The sequence below is a fragment of the Carassius gibelio genome, chromosome A16, assembly GCF_023724105.1.
Source record: "Carassius gibelio isolate Cgi1373 ecotype wild population from Czech Republic chromosome A16, carGib1.2-hapl.c, whole genome shotgun sequence".
NCBI classification, from domain to species: Eukaryota; Metazoa; Chordata; class Actinopteri; order Cypriniformes; family Cyprinidae; genus Carassius; species Carassius gibelio.
Window position 1 is genome coordinate 8,469,370 of NC_068386.1, and position 18,934 is coordinate 8,488,303.

An 18,934-nucleotide genomic window follows, 5' to 3' on the forward strand; every position below is an offset into this window, starting at 1 on the left:
AAGACCCTTTCATTACCATGACAAACATTGTACTTACCGGGAAGATAAAGACTTGAGTGGGTGAATGACCCACTTTGACCCTACTGGAAGAGTTTAAAAGCTGTTGAAATATAGCCTATTGATGTTTTGAATGACAGCTTTTTTTAAATAGAATATAATTGTATCTGGCTTAAGAGAAGCTGTTATGCAGTGAGCATCTTCCATCCACTATAGGTGCAGTTAAATTAGCCAAGCAAAGACTGTACTAGAATGATGCTACTTATTCTTGAGCTGCAAACACATCAAAACTTCTCTGGATCTGATGGGAATGTGAACTTTTTTAAAATAAAATTGTAATAATCAGTAGATACCTTTGTGTGGTGGAAAGGTTCTTTGGATGTTAAAGGTTATTCACGGGACCAAATGCAAAAAGAACATTTATTTTTAAGAATGTGGCCTATGATCTGTCATATTGTAAGGGTGGTGATTATCTTTTTTTTTCTTCTTATTCTTCTTCTTATCTATATTCTTTAGGTTGTATATCCTTACACTGATTAAGTGTTTTAAGAACAAGTCTTTATGATTATGACTTTGTACACAAAGCATGACACATGCTTTCCAAACCCAAAATACTGCAGCAAAAGTGAGAGCAAACCTTAACATTCACTTTGAAGTTTCTATTTCCACAAGAACCAGCCAACATAAACCTTCACATAGCCAACATTCATCAAAGAGCTGCAACTGCAAAAAAGAAAATTAATTACAGACACCAATGCTAAAATGATGGTGTCATGATCATAAAACTTGGACAGATGGAGCACCAAGAGTAACTTCAAAATCTGCACTTGCCTTCTCAAATCACCCAACTTAAATTATTATCAAACCACTGTGGTCAGTTTTGCAGATTGAGACCGTTTTCTACTCCAACAAGCATTTGGCAGATGTTCATTCCACTGGAAACTCTTCTAAAATAGTGTAAATATATTCTAAGTTTGGATGCTGTATTAAACAAACCGATTGTACAACACCTTAATAAATTGTCTATTTTTATTTTCTCCAAACCCCTGTAACTCTCTCCTTAGACCCTTTTTTTCCTTTTCCAGAATTCATTGCATAGTTTCATGTTTTATGAGCATCTAACAGTTATCATAAGTTCAAATGTCAATGTCATCTCTCCATGTAATGGGGACCACAGGGCAGTCTCAGGAAACTTGAGGCCGTAGTGCAGATATGAGAAAGCTTTATTTGATGGTAGAAAATCTAATTGACTAAAAAGAACAACCTCCCGCTAACAGAATGAAGTTGGTCTGAAAACCATAATCCCTGTACAGTATTGCCTATTTAATTAATCACATGCACCACCAGCCTTCACAAGGAGAAGAAGTCTCGACAGCAAAAGAAGTACAGAATGAGCTATAACATAGCCAGAAAAAAAGAACAGAAAAGGAAGAAGAAATATATGGCTATGAAAAGCAAATCCTGTTCAGTTAACCTTAAAATCCAGCAGAGTGACATCTGCTCCACCTGCTGAAAAGCACCACTAGCCATGGAGAGCCCTGGACTACAACCAGATGTCAAGGGCAAGCTATGCTCTGCTAGTTATTACTCTTGCCAAGTCATTAAAAAGCAATTGATGTATAAATCAATACATTGGACTAGCATTGTGAATTTTAAAGTAAAATCACAGACAACAACAAAAGTTTTAAATTGGGTTCAAAATTATTTCAAACTCTGTACAATTTCCAGTTAAGGCTGGACTACACAACCTTTGCTCTGATTTGCCATTTTAAAAGTTGTGTAGTTTATTCCAGTCTGTAACTGAAAATGCAAGGTATGGCTGATTGACTGACTAGAGAAGCCCATCCCACTGATTAGCTCATATCCTTTATGATGAATTGGGTGATTAAGCCCTTCATGTTCTTGCTTGATCATCAAAGTGGTTGACTGCACCAAAAAAATGGATCACAGCCACACAAACAAAAATTTTCCTGTGGCAAATGGATCCTCAACCTGAAGGCAGAGGTCAGAGGATGATGTAATGGCTGTTGCCAAGGCAACATCAACAGCTCAGAAACATAAGGAAGTTGGCTGGAACTCTCAGATCAGCTTCAGTGCATGGCATCACTTCTTCCAAACAGGACTGTGAAACGCCCATCTTCCAAACACACTCAACACTCACGCTTTGTATTGCCAGTTAAGGACTGAATGTGTTTCATAGCTCTCTGAGGAATGTGAATAACATCAGTGAGAATTTTCATTGGAAAATAAAGAATATAGAACATGTTTTATATGCATTCAAACACTGCACCTCTGCAGTAGCTTCTACATATACAATTAAAACAACATACGCTGAGAAGTGAAATCACACATTGGTCCGGATGTTTAAGGTGGATGCAAGCAAGCTTGTCGACATAGAAAGATTATCAAAATCTGGCTTATTAAAAATGCATCAAGAATAAAGTGAATACTGGGACTCGTGTTAAGCAGGAGTTATCAGCCTTTCACTGTGTGGCTGGGTTTGCATACTGTATTTTCTTATATGCTAAGATCATTACTATTGTTCCTCAGGCTTAAAAAATACAATAGCTGACATCAAATACATTTGTGGAAAGCTGACATGTTTTGTCTGGTGCAACATACTATACTCCGTGTAAAACCATTTTAAACAACATTTACTAATTCTTTTCTTGTAACTTGTATTATCTCACATGAATCGAACCAAGCATTACTTGGAATAATGAATTTGTTATAGCATAGGACCATTTAAAATGAACAAGAAAGATGTAACAGTTTCCTTTCACTTGTACATTACAATTAAAAGCTTTATTTCAAAAATAAATTAGTAAATTGCAGTTTTAGTTTTAAATGTAGTTTACTTTTTTCTAGTTTTACTGTCAGTATTGCCTTCATCTATAAAGGTAATTAATATTTAGTATTAAGTAAGAATGCACAATTCATAAATACAAATACAGTGTTTTTGTACCCTAACATATGTACAGTATACAACTCAATGCCCTGCACGATAACACATCATTTTCAGATGATGTTAGCATAAATACTACACACATTAACTTATATTCATAAAAAACATATTGAATATCTTTCTAACAGGTTAAATCTGAGATACTGAATGTTCATTCAAATCTTTGGGGTTATTATGTTTGTTTTTTTTTCTTTTTTAAGACATTTTAGAATGTTACAAAATATTTCTTTTTCAAATAAATTTTTTACTCTAATAATTTTTCCACAAAAATCGTAAGCATCAAAACTTTTTGAATTTTCAGCATTGATAATTATAATAAATGTCACTTGAGCATCAAATCCGCATATTAGAATGATTTCTGAAGGATCGTGTAACAATGAAGTGTGGAGTAATGTGTGTGTGTGTGTGTGTGTGTGTGTGTGTGTGTGTGTCAAGCATATGCATAAAATAATAGTGCCAAAAAAGGCACAGACTCTATTAACAGCAAACTCACTGAGCTCATAGAATCTAAAAACTGGTCAAGAGAGAGTCATTCATGTCTGTTAGCTTAGAGAATGGTATGTTCCCTGTCCTCCTTGACTGGACTGGGAAGAGACTCCCTCTGCTTGGAGATGGCAGCCCACAAACGACACAGTATCCCGCCTCTGAGTGACAAATGCATAAACACAGATTTACTTCACCTTTTACAACAGCATTCTTTGGTCAGAATTGTTTTCCCTTACACTTTTGCTAAAAATACATTTAATTTAAAACATAATACAATAGAAACGTTATTTTAAATTGTAACAATATTTTTAAAACATTTTTTTACTGTGTTTTTGATAATTAAATAGTGCATGTTAACTTTATTTATAATGTCTCTCCTACACCTTGGCATATTCTTCCTGTTCGGTAGGGATCGACTGAAGGACTTACTTGATGCCACAGTATTGCAGATCATCTCTGCAAGCGAGATGGAGGAGACTATCCAATGTGAACTCATGAAAAACAAGCTGAAAGAAATCAAAGAACAGGCAATCACCATCCACTTCAACATTTTAGATTTTGAAGCTGACTTTCACTACAAGAAGTCTATAAATATGAATAAGCAAATCAAAGCTTGTGGTCAAAACTAATTTATTTTTTCCATATTTACACTTACCATTTCTATGGTTTTCTTATCCACTGGAACACCTTTTAACCAGCGCACCATAGCAACATTGTGAGCATTGTGGGGTGAAGGTTTACTATCTGTGGGAAACAATAAACATATCATAAACTGTTACTATAGATGCATAATTAGCACATTTACAGCAATGTCACGATCATATGCTATTACTACTCATTACAAAAAGTTTTATTTCTAAAACACTTCCAGAACAGGGAATATATTTATACGTTGTAGTGAAAACGCAAGTCCCGAGGGTAAGGCATAAACTTGGGTTGGTTGAAATTGGGTAACAGTTCTAAGCGATTAAAGGGTGTGTTCTTCATGAGTCTCAAAAACTCCTCCCAGATCTAAAGACAAGCAGTGGCATGTGGAGTGGATGTGAATAAATGTGAAACATATCGCTCCATGGCCACACCCTTTGACTCCCTCGGGCGAGAACTTTCTCTCGTATGGAGGAAGAAGTTTGCAAACAATTGTTCAGTGGTAAATACAGAGCTCATTTTAGAAGTTAGGAAAGTTAAAAAAACATGAGCAACCTGTAGCTGTAGATGCAGCTCGGACCTCCAGGGCGGTGATGTGGCTTTGTTTGGTCTTAAGTGTGTTCATGAGAAGCTCCTGGAATTCTTTTTCCTTTTCATTCAGCTGAATTAGCAACCTGGAACACAATGCGAACAATTCCCAACCACATGAAATTAGTGTGGTTTTTATTCATCGTCCTCTTGTGGCTATTTAAAACACACACACACACATATATATAGTGTGTGTGTGTGTGTGTGCATATACACACACACATATACATATATATACACATATACACACAGACACATATATACACATATACACACATACACATAAGTATAACTGCATCACTTTCAATGGATATATGAATGGTTAATAACATATCTACACACACACACACACACACACATCCATACATATACATACATACATACATACATACTTACTAATATATATAATACACACAGAATACCAATCAAAAGTTTGCTAGACAAATCTTTTATGCTGGCTGCATATATTTAATTGAAAATTCAGTAACAACAGTAATGTTGGTAAATATTATTACAAATTAAAATAACTCTTCAATTTTAATATATTTTAAAACAATACACATTCCAGCAGTTATTAACCCTGTCTACAGTGTCACATAATCATTCAGAAATCATTTTAATTACTTATTCCGTTCGCTTATTATCAATGTTCAAAAAAGCTGCTTAATATTTTTGTGAAAACCCAATACATTCAGGATTCTGTGATGATTAGAAAGTTAAAAAGATTGCATTTATTTTATGATTACAATTCATAAATGTCTTTCATTTTTGATGAATTTAATCATTTCATTTTTTAATAATTTGCATCCTTGATGAATAAAAGTATAATTTTATATAACCAAACAAATAAAATAAAATACTGACCAAAAATGTTGAATGGTAGTGTCCATTATGTAAGTTTTCTATGCATTAAACACTTCAAAAGGTTTGAACACAACAGAGAGAGGAAAGGTTTTCAATACCTCCTGGACTCGAGTCGAAGCTCTGATAACTCTTTTGCAAGTGAAGAATGGCTGGAGATGAGCTCACTGGACAGACTGTTGCATTTGGTGTGACCCTCTTCAGAATTCTGACTGATTCCCACTTCCTCTTTGTTCTTTGTGATGGGGGTGACGGCTGATTGAGAATCTGCCTCCATGGGCTGCTCAGTTTCTGGAGAACTCTCCTCGTTTTCAAACGACGACTGTAGCTGAAGCTTGAGCTCTGAAAAGGGATTTTTAAAGATGGCAATGAAGATATGCAAGGAACAGAAGATTCAGTGAAGCAATAAAAGCATATGGGATCACGGTTTAAATTGAAACGTTGTCCTTTATGCACCTGGGAGCAGAACCGTGATAGCATCTTGTACAGCCTGCCTCAGCAAGTTGTCCAAAGCAAACATCCAGTGAGGTTTTATTTGCCGTCTCCTCAGGACCTTTTTGACCTACAAACACAAGAGTCACGTATGCATTCAATATTATGAAATATGATTCATGAGTAAATAAATAAATGCACAAATATATGTATACTTTATTTAAAAAAATTGTAAACAAAATTATAAATGTATAGAAAGAAGTAAAATGCAGAAAATACATTATTACTTTAAAAAAAAAAAAAAAAAAATAGGTAACCCCTAAACCCCTTACCCTCAGTATATGTAATAATAATAATAATAATAATAGCCTTTTTAATCATTCCAAATGTTGCTAATTAGCCCTTAGTTTTAGTTTGATTTAGGCTTGACTGAAATGAATGCAAACTGAAACCAAATCACATACTGCATCCTGGAAGCTAAAGAGCACCGCCTGCAGGCTGCTGAGAGGCACAGAGGAGTTCAGCAGGCTGGAGCGCAGAGTCAGGAGGCTGTTAGTCAGGTGCCTTCTGTCTGGAGAGCGGATGTTCTCCCGGAGACAGATAATCAGCTTGCTAATATCATCTGAGCTGATGTACGGCTCCTTTGCCTGCGAGATGGAATCAATAGTAAATCTTCACACACACCTTAATTCAGAATCATTCAAGAATTTAAGAAAGGGCACTGGTGGTGTGACAGCATTTCACAACAGACATCTCAGGTGACACACTATAGTGTGAGAATGTACCTGTGGCAGCGTTTCCTGAATGTTCTGCACTACAAGACTGATGTACTCCGTAAGGATCCTATGGAGCGTATCCCTCCGTTCGCTGTCCTTTCTCAGCATGAACAGACCTAGATTCTCTCCAGTACCCGATGGGCTTGTGGTCATGTCTGCTTGAGGGTCATCTGGCACTCTGTCAACAGAAAATACATACACCATGAAGGCAAATAAAAGATTTCAGGTGTATGTTTCACAATACATAATTCCAATCATTTGGGATCTGATGCATTGTCTCACGCCAAAAAGCCACTGGAGCTGGGTGGACTTTCAGCCATGTCCTTTCCTTTGAAGGCAGGGGTGGTCCTTCTCAGATCAAAAGATGAGAACAATTCATTTTGTTCAGCATCGGTGTTCTCCACACACAATATAATGGGTACAGACATGCTCCTCTGAAAGTCTCCTACAACAGGATCCCAAAATAAAGTCAAAATCAAATATCATATTTCTAATAACTAATTAAAATGTCCAATTACTTGAATGTACAACTCATTATTCATAAGTGGGTGTTTCTTTCAGGTCAGCATTTTCATGTCCTGGGGTTATTATTGAGATTTTAATAAAGATTTTTTGTTTTTTGTTGCTATATTAAGATCATATAAAAATCTGCAAATATCCATATAAAAATGCCTTATATTGATGATCAGTGGTGGACAAAAATATACAAATAATTAAATTGAAAAATAAAAAATAAAAATCACAATATTTAATTATAAATGAATTTAATAAATACAAATAACTGAAAATATATACAAAAAATATATATTTTTTTTTAAATGAAATCATGTAATGATAAAATAATTAATAAAACTAAGTAAATGAATAAATTAATTAATTATTAAATAAAAATACATTTCTCCTGTAATATTTATATGCATTGCTGGACCAGTGGAATAAAATAAGTGAGTGTAAAAAGCATTTTAAAAGTTTTTTTTTTTAATAAAAAACAAAAAGTCAAAAGTGGCCAAAGCTGAAGTAACACCAAATTAAAGCTGTTGGTTTTAAATGGTAAGAGTTCTTAAGGATTTCTGGATGTGGTTCTACAAGCTCACCTGCAGGTTCTTTCAGAGTGTTGTCAGACTGAGGCTTTGCCCTCTTCCTGGGAATGCCCTTCAGAAAGCTGTTCTTAAGGAGCTCTGAAGCTGTGGCTCTTTTGTCTGGGCTGGGTTCAAAGCAGTAAATGATGAAGCCTTTAGCTTCCTCTGACATGCACTCCGGCACTGTGGGGTGGATCTTAAACATGCCCACCTGCGGGAGGACAATTCATCAGTAAACCTGATTCTGGCATTCTTTGAAACAGATATTCACATTTAGGCCTGAAACATAAGCAAGCATGCTAACACGAACACTTTACCAACAAAAACATACCAGAAAGCAATTTATAACATCAGCAGTTTTGCAGCACCAGTCCAATTGGCACTAAAGCAGACATTAGTGTAAACTGTCTTGCTCTTGCATTCTAGTATTTTCTGGCCTAACCGTGACTCTAATAAATATTCAATGAGCATGAAGTCAACTGGGATTGTGAAAATGGAATGTAAATCAACTTCGCAGTTTATTTAACATTGTTTTATAACCATCAACTTAAAATAACACTCAGATTCCTGCAGCACCTTAAACATGGCCGCTTGAGGACTTCCCAGCTCATGAAAGGGTGGCTTCCCTGTAGCCATTTCTATGATGGTGCAACCCAAAGACCAGATATCAGCCGGTTTGCCGTAGCCACGAGGCCCTTGGTCAATAATCTCTGGAGCCATATACTGCAGAGTGCCTGTGGATGAATGAATCAGGAAGAGTTTGAAAAGCAAACATGCAAGAGTACATAATGTAATGTGAGAAGTATGTGCTAGAAGACTGACCTGTGAACGTCTCTGTACATGGATTGATTCCTGCTAGTCTCTTAGAAGTGCCAAAATCGGAGATCTTGAGCAATCCGCTGTATGTATTTATCAAAACATTATCACCCTGGTGAAATGAAAAGTAATGGCATGTAATGAAAAAAAAAGTTGCATGACAGATAGTCTGGAAGTAACGATGGCACTGCAATGTATTCATACCTTAATATCTCTATGGACAATCTGATTATCGTGGAGATATTTCAGCCCTTCCAGAATCTGCTTGGTGTAGAAGACAATGGTTGCCTCGTTGTCTTTAAGAGGTCCCCACTTTGATCGTAAGAGAGAGGACAAGCTTCCTGTGAAGGAAGAAAAAACAAGTGAATACACCACGTATCCATATGCACATACATAACTATAAAATATCAGTAAAATAATTTAAGAATGACCATAATAGAATAAATAGATAATAGAAGAGATCATGATTTATTTTTTAAACCTAACACATTGACATTTTTAAAACATAATATTCATGTTGATTTATTACACTGCTTATGCTAAGGTTAAATTACTTAAAATAAAAACATTTAATTGTGTAAAAAATCTAATGTAAAATCTGCCATTCTAAAAATTGAGGGCAAGATTTTTTTTTTCTTTGAAAGATACTTTTATCCAACAAGAACACATTTAACTAATCAATAAAGGCCAGCAAAAACATTTATAACGGTCAAAACTTCAAATAAATGTTGTTCTTTTGATTTTTCTATTCATAAAATCCTGAGGAAAAAAAATTCATGAAAAACATTTTTAAAAAGCACAACTGCTTTTAATTTAAAATAATAAAAAAATGTTTCATGAGCACCAATTCAGCATATTGGAATAATTTCTGAAGGACCACGTGACACTGAAGACTGAAAAACGGCTGCTGAAAATTAAGTTTTCAGATCACAGGAATACATTACATAAAATACACACACACACACACACACGTATATATATATATATATATATATACATATATATATATATATATATATATATATATATATATATATATATATATATATATATATATATATAAAATATATATAAAATATATATATTGCAATGAAAACTTTTTTTCATGACTCGGGTTATTCTAGGTTTAGTCATCATATAGGAAGCGTAGGACCAAACACATCAATGAGTGTTACGTCACTGAACCGTAAATAACTGGTTTGTGCTGTTCAGTGTACCACATTTCAATTACGTTCACAGCTGGAAATCATCCCACAAATGAACATTACACACAAACACATCCTTCCTTAGAACCAAGGATTTCTCAACAGACTTTGCGAAAATCAACATTTCCCCATGTCAACAAAATGGAAAAGTTGATGACAGAGAACAATAAGCAAAGCAAGCCACACCTCCAGGAACTTCCTCCATGAAGATCTTGATGAAGCGATCCTCACTGACGGATCCCAAATACTGAACAATATTCCTGTGCTTCAGCCTCTTGTGTAAGGCAATCTCCTCATGGAGCGGCTGAGAGTAGCTAAAACCCAGAACAACAAAGAGAGACCAAGATGGAAGATGAAAAGTAAATATTATGTTCATCTAAGCTATGCAGTTCTGACCACAATCATAAGGGTTTTCTGAGCATATTTGTTAAGAACAGTTAAGCACAGGATTTGGATCACATGGCGAGGTTTACATCTGCTAACTGTCCATGTGGGGACAGTTTAAACAACTATCAGTCCTGCGGACAAACATCACTGGGCTGTGGTGACCTTTGAGCACAGTCAGAAATCCAAACGCTGGATTTCTCCTGAAGCAGATCTACAATGAACACAGGTCAGAAATGACCTATAACTTCTAAGATTAAATACAACGTTTTTATTAAATCTATTAATTAGGGCTGCACGATATTGGGGAAAAAAAATGACATTGTGATATTTTATTTTTCTGCGATATATATATCAATATGAAATCTAATCTATTTTTTTCTTACAAACAAAAATGGGGTGAGCCGATTTACATTCTCATTTTAAATGATTTAAATCATGTCAATTGATTAATATGCACGAGGGAGAGAGAGCAAGACAGCGCTCGTGTTGTTTGAAGCGCTATCTATCTCTCGCGTGTTCTCTCTCTCTCTGGCTCGTTCTCTCGCGCTCTCTGTGTATCACATACTTCAAGGGCCGGGGAGTAGCTGGCCCGTACAGTTAATGAATAACGGATCAACTAGACAGCCTACATCGCACATCCTGCGATGTGACTATCGTGGATTCATACATCACGAAATCTATGCTTAAACGAAACATCGTGCAGCCCTACTATTAATGTATATTAATAGTACTAATATATATTCACTGTTTTATATATTAGTACTGTATATGAAATCATTAATATATTTTATTTTTAAAAATTCATTATCATATAGAAATTTTGTTTGGCAAAACTTTACATTTTAAGAGTTTACTGAGTTCACAGTTTATTTTCAATGTGCATTGTAACAAATTATAAAGTTCTTTTATTTGATTCTTCGTAATAGAACTCCATGAAATTAAACAAACTTGCAGCTAAACTGATGATAAACACATTCTAAAGTATGACGTCCACTGGAAAAATTAAAGCAATGGCAAACAAGTTCATACGTGCAGTCCTTCTCTGGGATCTCTTTGATTGCGATGCGCACTTGATTGCTGAGGTCCCGTCCCGCGTACACCACTCCATAGGTTCCTTTCCCCAGCACCACCTTGTCTCCATTCTCATTCCTCTCATAAATGTACTGAAACATTGTTTTTAAAAGAAACTGTTATTTTTAATCAAGCTCGCATTAAATTAATCAGAAGTGACAGGAAAGACATTTATGATGCAGCGAAAGATTTCTGTTTTCCAACAATCAAATTTAGCCATGGCGATTGTACAAGAACTCTTTAAAAATCATACCAACCACAAACTTCTGAGCAGTAATGTATGTTTTATGAAATATTTTAAGCAAGCAATGATTAAAGATGAAGCAATAATTCAAGTCAAAAGAACACTGTATGCCCATGTTTGTGATAGCAGGAAGTAGGTTTGAATGTGCAACAATGGCAATCCTAAAGATAGTAAAAGAGCCAGACATCACAGTTGCATAATGGTACTTCCTGTCACATAGTGGTATCATATTTACAGTATTCAATGGAAAACTTCATTTGGAATGATTCTCATTGAAGGGAACTATTTGGAAATAAAATGTCAAGTCACCATTATTTCTATAGCAGTTACAGATACAGTGTAGACTGTGTCAAATTCAGGTTTATCCAACTCAATAATATCACCCAATTCTACCATGAGTCTGCAGGAGAAGTCATTTTTAAGGGTTGTATATCAAGCAAAGATTGAAATAGCTGCTTAATCAACCATGTACACATTTTCACTAATGCTGAACAGGGATACTAGCCTGAACAAACAACGAGACGATATTCACAGAGACTTCTCTCACCTCTAAATCTCCTTCACCTCCCCTGACTGGACTGGAATCTTCCACAGGACTTTCTGAGTGATGCAATAGAGAGTTCACCAAATCACAGAACCTGACAAACAACAAACAGACGACAGGGTTTGAGAATACGTTCAATGGAAAAATGTCTTTAATTGTGACATGATATTTCATTAAGGCATTTTCTATTGATTTCTATAGGATGTTCAAATGCAATTACACTTAATCATTTAGCCATTTCACAAGAGCTTATTTTCGTTGGAAGAATGACAAGTTCATAAAATGAGGTCAAATGTGACTTCCTGAACCTGATACAACAGAACAGAATGTAATATGGCTTGCGTTTTAAAGGCTCAGTGAACAGCCTAGAGCACCTCTGAACTGAACACTATTCAAATATCAGATTATTCTTAAAACTAATTCAAAGAGCATAATCTTTTACGAGTTCATTCTCTGTCAAAACAATTATGACATTGGAGCTCTTCCCTCATGTTGTCCTTGTTTAAGCAATGTGTCAATGGGAGGAGCTCACCCTTTGCAATGAAGATCGCTGGGAAAGTACAACTGGAAATCATCGGAATTGTACAGGACGTACAAGAAGCAGCTCCGCTCGTCAAACTTGGAGATGCTGCAAGAGCGGAATAACAGGGATTCTCAATCACAAGCCAAAAAATGTAACATCAAAGATAAGCCTTTTACACCTTTTGAAACTGATCCAAATAGAGCAATTCAGTTTGTAGTCGTAAAACTCTGAAGATCTGTAAGCTGTTTTTAAATTTGTAAGTAAAATTATGTTTTTGGTGCACGTGGTTACACGGTACATATCACATAAGATATAGTCATTTAATACTTTTTTTTTTTAAACAAATATTATAATAAAAAAAACATAAATAAATAAGAAATACTAAGTCTACCAGGAATACAAATCCCTCTACAAGACTTTTTATTCAAGGGGTCAATCTGTCCTTAAATATTAAAATCTAGTGTAATTTGTTTTGCAACATTAGCTCTAAATGAACAGGAAGAGACACTGACCTATACAGTAGCTTAAAAGCTGGAAAGATGATAACAGGTGTCAACTAGGCCAAGCAACAAGTGAAGAAGTAAAAAAGAAGACCTATTCAGAGAAAATCGCTGAGCTGTGGCCAAAACAGAGCAGCCCTAGTGGGACTATAAACTGCTGCAAGCTTAGCAATGTCGAAATGGTTGTGTTCCCATAATCACACAGTACCTTACTCCACGAATCGCAGATGCTGGGAAAGTCCACTCATGAAGACCTTTCTGGGAAAACCAAATATAGCACATTACACTCCCACAGACATGTACTTGAATTTTACAGCATGAGGCTTCGGGGTCACTCATACTGCCCTCCGTCTTGTTAAATGATGCCGATCTATCCATCTATCACATACATTATTTAATAACATGGAAACTCCATTGTGTGACAACACACTGCAGCCTACACAATTAGTCCTGAAAGCCGTGTGCAAAAAGCATCAAGGGTGTTTACCTCCAGTGGAGTGACGTGTCTCAACTGCACCGTACAGCTGTCATCTTCCTCACTTATGCTTATTATACTAGGTTGGAAGACTTTAGTAGGCTCCAGGATCAGAACCTAAAAAAAAAAAAGATGTATTTTGGGCTTGGTTTATTTCTCCACTTTTTGGCTTTTCCTTTAATAGTTGCTAAAACAGTTTTTTTCTAGTAGGGTAAGGCTGTACTGACGAGAAAGTTCAGAAAATAATCAGTCTTACCGGGCAGCGTGCAGTGGAAACGGTAGGTTTGCATGCCTGCACCATTAACTCCATCCAAAAGTCCACAGTTTCCTGTTTAGGATGACTGACATCTGGAGGTTTGGCAAACTGCTTGTACAGTATATACGTCTCCATGATGGATGCAACATACCTATTTTGACAGAGAAGTCACTTTGCGGTAAATACTACATGTGTTATTTAGGGTTGTCAGTTAGTGTGTTTTAATAATTAAAAAAACATATCTTAAAATTAATAACAATCATTCATGAAAAATGTTTGCTACTACAGTTAATGTGCCTAAATGCGTTCATCTGTCAGTTATCTGATTCCATTTCAATTATATTGAATTTCTTATTTATATTTATATTCAATTACATTACATTTGTCAAGCAATTTTTTATTTTTTTATTCTGCATATTAAGTAATTGACAAAATAAAAAATTAAAGACTGGAGAGGCACTTCTTTTCTTGAACGTGGGTATTATGGTTTTGAAAATGAAACTTAAGGCTATAAAAGTTATTAATTAATTTAGAAACTCAATCAGTTTACACTGAGTAAACATCGATTTTTATTTTCTTTAAATATTGAACAAAAATATTGTTTTTTTATTAATGATGATGATTACTATTATTTTAATAATTTTCATTAATGGAAATAGCTTAAAATTAAACATTAAATAGTTTTAACTTCATGCTACATAAACAAATCAAAATAAACATGAATAATGATTCACTTTCTTTACTCACCACATTGGCGCGTTGAGCCTGTAGAGTTTCTCTGAAGCTTCTATGACTTTCTTTTGCTCATTGGCCAAGATTCCAGCCCCCAGATAAAAACCCACATCCCAGTAGTCCTGCATCTTTTCTAGACTGCCTTTTCTGCCCAGCAGGCTACTGAGAGTGACACCTGCACAACGCACAAATAACACCATAACTCAATAATGAATTAAAACTCTATCTGCCTCAGTTTCATATGAAATGCATGAAAAGCAGGAGACATGTATGTAAAGTGTGAAAGCAAGGCAACACCTGTTTAACTACCACAAACTGTTACATTCTCACATTCTTTATACTCATACTTTGTGTCATCACACATTCATGTTCAATACTCAAAGCATCTGGATCATACAAGTAGGTCACTAAATATCAGTTTCTATACAGCAGCATGCTATACAGAAAAATCCATGCAATGGCCAAAAAAACACTAATGTACATGATATATATATACCAAACCATGACCCTATCTCACTGTTTAAAGTGCTCACAACCAGAGCAGTGAATCTAAATGAGGACACAAAAACACACCGATTTTCCGCAGTTCAATAGAGGTGTTGAATTCATGCCCAGCAGCTATCAGGAGCACAACGTTATTGATTCCGGAGTGCAAAGTTGGTTCATTCTTGAAGGCCTTGCCATACCTGCAGAACAAACATAAGGGTAGAAAAACATTACTGGAAAGGAATATTAGAGAAACATCTAAACAAAATGAGATTGCATCTCTGCTTCAACCAAAGTCATCCAATATCCCCCCCAAAAAAAAGTTATTAAAATGTTATTCAAAATAATTTTGTCTCATTTTTAGAAAAAAAATTATATTAACAATGTAAACCAGAGAAATTCCCCTGAGAGGCAAAACTCTATTAAATTTGTTTTTGTTTTTTTGTCTCAGGAAATCAAGTTCGCAGCACAGAATCTTTAAAATATGTCAGAGTTTTACACACAGGTCTGTTATTGCGGCAACATTTCTACTCCTCGAAACGTGAAAATGAACGAAACGAACTGTGATTGGTTGTTTGACATGTTGGTCAAACGGACTCATGGGTGGGCCTTGGCCGATGAAAGGTTAATTTGTAATGACTCACCAGTAACTAGCTTGATCTCTGCTGTTTGTGTCTTTGAAGCCTGAACTCAGGAACATGTCCTTGTAGATGCGCCCACACAGGCAGTACACATCTGAGGCCACAGTGCTCCTCGATTCCACGATGGGTAAAATGAGCTTTAAAGCTTTGGCACGATCCCCAGGGTGATTCCTCCTTTAAACACATTTCAAAAATGTTCCGTAGGGAAAAATATTAATGTTTTCTCAAAAAATATTTGTTTTTGTGCATTATATTTTTATAAAGAAATACTAGGTTTACCTGTTCAGTGCAAATATATACTGAAACTTGATGTTCTGATGGGATGTCACCATGCACATGGGTAAATTATTCAAGGTCTCCACCAGATTTATTATGGCGTCGTAGTCCTTGATTCACATTGAGAAAGAGAGCTCAATTTCAATGAATTATTCACACATTTGGCTGGCACCTCTAACATTTCAGAACCTTTGTCAAATATTCTTGCCTATTCCTCTGGGTAGACAAAGGATTTTCATAAAATCAAATTATCACAGCAAGAATATCTTGAAGAACAGCAAACAATGACTTAATGTTTACTATATGATATGTTGGTGAAATTATTCAGAAATGGTAGAAATGCAAAACAACCATCAAACCGGCCTTGGTCCATGCAAGATCTCGTCTCATGGCATAAAGATCATCATGAGAAAGTTCAGGGATCAGCCCTGAACTACATGGGAGGAGCTTGCTCAAACTGAGTTCTTTGGCATTAACTAGACTCATCATGTTTGGAGGGAGAGAAATGGTAAATATGACCCCAAGAACACCATCCCTACAGTCAAGCACGGATCTGGAAACATTATGCTTTGGGGCTGTTTTTCCGTTAAGGGAACAGGACGACTTCACCGCATTAATCCTATGGAAAATCTGTAGAGCGAGCTGAGACTTCGAGTTCCCAAACGGCAGCCAAAAAATCTTAAGAATTTAGAGAGGATGTGTAAAGAGGAGTAAATCAAAATTCCTCCTGAGATGTGTGCAAACCTGGTGACCAACTACAGAAAACGTCTTACCTCTGTGCTTGCCAACAAGGGTTTCTGCACCAAGTACGAAGTCATGTTTTGCTTCAAATACTTATTACACTCACTGAAATGTAAATCAATTTCTAACCTTTTTATAATGTGTTTCTGGATTTTTGGTTGGTATTCTGTTTCCAGGGATGTCCTTAGGGTGGAGGCAACTGGTGCAGTTGCACCGGGCCCCACACTTGAAGGTGTTTTATCGACGAAAATTATTTTGCGATAATACTGATAACCGTAACTACACCTATGCTATCATTCATATTGTGTGTGTAACTGAATACTGTGTTTGTAACTGAAAGTTTAGCGTTGTGCATATGTAACTCACTGGGATGTCCCTGTAAGACAGCAGGAGGCTCATAACAATGTCTGGACTCAGAAGCTCCACCGAGTCCAGACGCTTCTGAATCCGGCCCAGTTCCTGACTCAGGGCCTGTCCAATGAAGTGCTCTCGAGCCAGACGGATCTCCCTGCGGACAGCCTCATGAAGGTATTCGCTTTGAAGCAAGAGTGTGTTAAACGTTAATTCAGACAAATAAGCAAGCAACATTTAGCAAATGACTTCCAGGAGAAGTACAAAAATATATCACATTCCTACCTAGAATGAATGTGAACACTTTCCAGTAACTTGACCAGTCGATCCACCAGAGGGGTCAGCAGAGATTCAATTTTAAAGCTGGAATGAAGAAAATCTGTGATGCCCCTCATCAGTGTGGCATCAGAGACAAATACTTTACCTTGTGGTGACACCATGTAGGGGATAAATGTGTAACTCCCACATTGCTCCTAGAATGAAGAATAGAGAAAACCAAACAAACACATATGACATTGGACCAGGGCAGGTTTTCATAAAGACAGTAATACATAATGCGTTTTTTATAGAATTTTATACAATTAACACCTTGTGTTAGCCAAATAATGGTATGAATTTTGTGTATATCACAACCATTTATGTCGTTTTATTTGTTATTTAAAAATAGTTTTACTGATGACAGAATGCCCCACTGTGATAATTTACCTCGTATAATATATAAATAATACTGTAAAAAAAGTCGAAGAACACTGGGAAATATTCAATGGAATACAAAGTGTGACAACTAGCCCCGGTGTAATTCATGGTGGGTTATAAAAACAGACTTGCAATTTACTAATCTGAAGTGTGCTATTTTGTGTGCAGTGTTTCTCACCTTTACAACTTGAAGATCGTCTTCTCGTTTGTTACAGTATAGGATGACATTATTGGTCATACTGAAACTTTCTCTAACACCCAGGTGATAAAACAGAGACGGCTGGCAGACAGTGTTGTTCATCCCCACCACAACAACATCTAAACACAAGAGTTAAAATTACAACCGCTTACAAATGCACTTTGGAAATATTCCTGAAAATCCCAGATATTTACGTGCCACAACTTGCCTGCGTTGTAGAAAGTGTCCAGAATTTCAGTAGTGCCCAACGCAAGGCACTCAAAAGAAATGCTCTTGAGCACCGCATGCGCGTCTTCGCAGGCTTCTGTAAGACAAGTCAGTGAAAGATTCGCCTCAATTTGAGGCACAGACCTGTCCTCAACGGCGATATACATCACGGATAAAGCCCTGGTCCGACTCCGCGGTGATGTTACGGCTTTACCCCCGCCGCCGACTTCAAGAGCCAAAGGATCCTGCCATAAACTTCCAGCTGAAACTCGTACGGGATCCTTTCTCTTGGTCTCGTGCAGGCTCATGCGCCTGCGTTCAGTCGTATACATGGTGTAGGTCGAAAATAGTTACTAGTTAATTAAAAAATCATCCCGTGACCGCGTCCTCGACATTCCTTCACCGTGGCGCAGAAGTATTCCCGTAGTTTTTTCAGGTAAGACTCTGAGGAGGATCCTTTTAGACGCGCCCTCCTCCGGTTCCCCGCCTCCTCGTGTCACGCTCCACAGCTGTGCGACCTCTGCCTGCAACACGCCTCCCACTACAACCGCTGTGTGCCCGTCTTTGTTTTGGTTTCATAAGCCATGTCTAATGTTCTCAGTAAAAAAAAAAAAAAACCTTAAGTGATAGCATTTTTTGTCTTTTTCTTCTTTTGTTCTCATTTTTTACACAAAACAAACAAAAATATGTAAAAAGATTGTAAATGGCTCATAATAATAATAAAGCATTAGCATAAATTTTTTAAGTAACGTTAG

General features: G+C 36.3%; 1 protein-coding gene across 1 annotated transcript; it reads right to left on the minus strand.

Annotated features, from left to right (window-relative positions):
- Positions 1 to 3,410: 3,410 nt before the first annotated feature.
- LOC128030501 (mitogen-activated protein kinase kinase kinase 5) lies at positions 3,411 to 18,696 on the minus strand. Its single transcript, XM_052618177.1, has 28 exons — positions 18,181 to 18,696; positions 17,952 to 18,091; positions 17,363 to 17,550; positions 17,093 to 17,261; positions 15,989 to 16,095; positions 15,713 to 15,883; positions 15,156 to 15,268; positions 14,598 to 14,757; positions 13,851 to 14,001; positions 13,607 to 13,711; positions 13,328 to 13,377; positions 12,629 to 12,724; positions 12,100 to 12,190; positions 11,267 to 11,400; positions 10,037 to 10,164; positions 8,850 to 8,986; positions 8,652 to 8,757; positions 8,406 to 8,563; positions 7,845 to 8,040; positions 7,033 to 7,195; positions 6,760 to 6,928; positions 6,439 to 6,621; positions 5,999 to 6,104; positions 5,644 to 5,884; positions 4,649 to 4,767; positions 4,104 to 4,192; positions 3,878 to 3,954; positions 3,411 to 3,606 (listed from the first exon to the last, which is right to left on the minus strand). The coding sequence occupies exons 1-28, from the start codon at positions 18,509 to 18,511 to the stop codon at positions 3,510 to 3,512; spliced, it is 3,975 nt and encodes a 1,324-aa protein (XP_052474137.1). The 5' UTR covers positions 18,512 to 18,696; the 3' UTR covers positions 3,411 to 3,509.
- Positions 18,697 to 18,934: the final 238 nt, after the last annotated feature.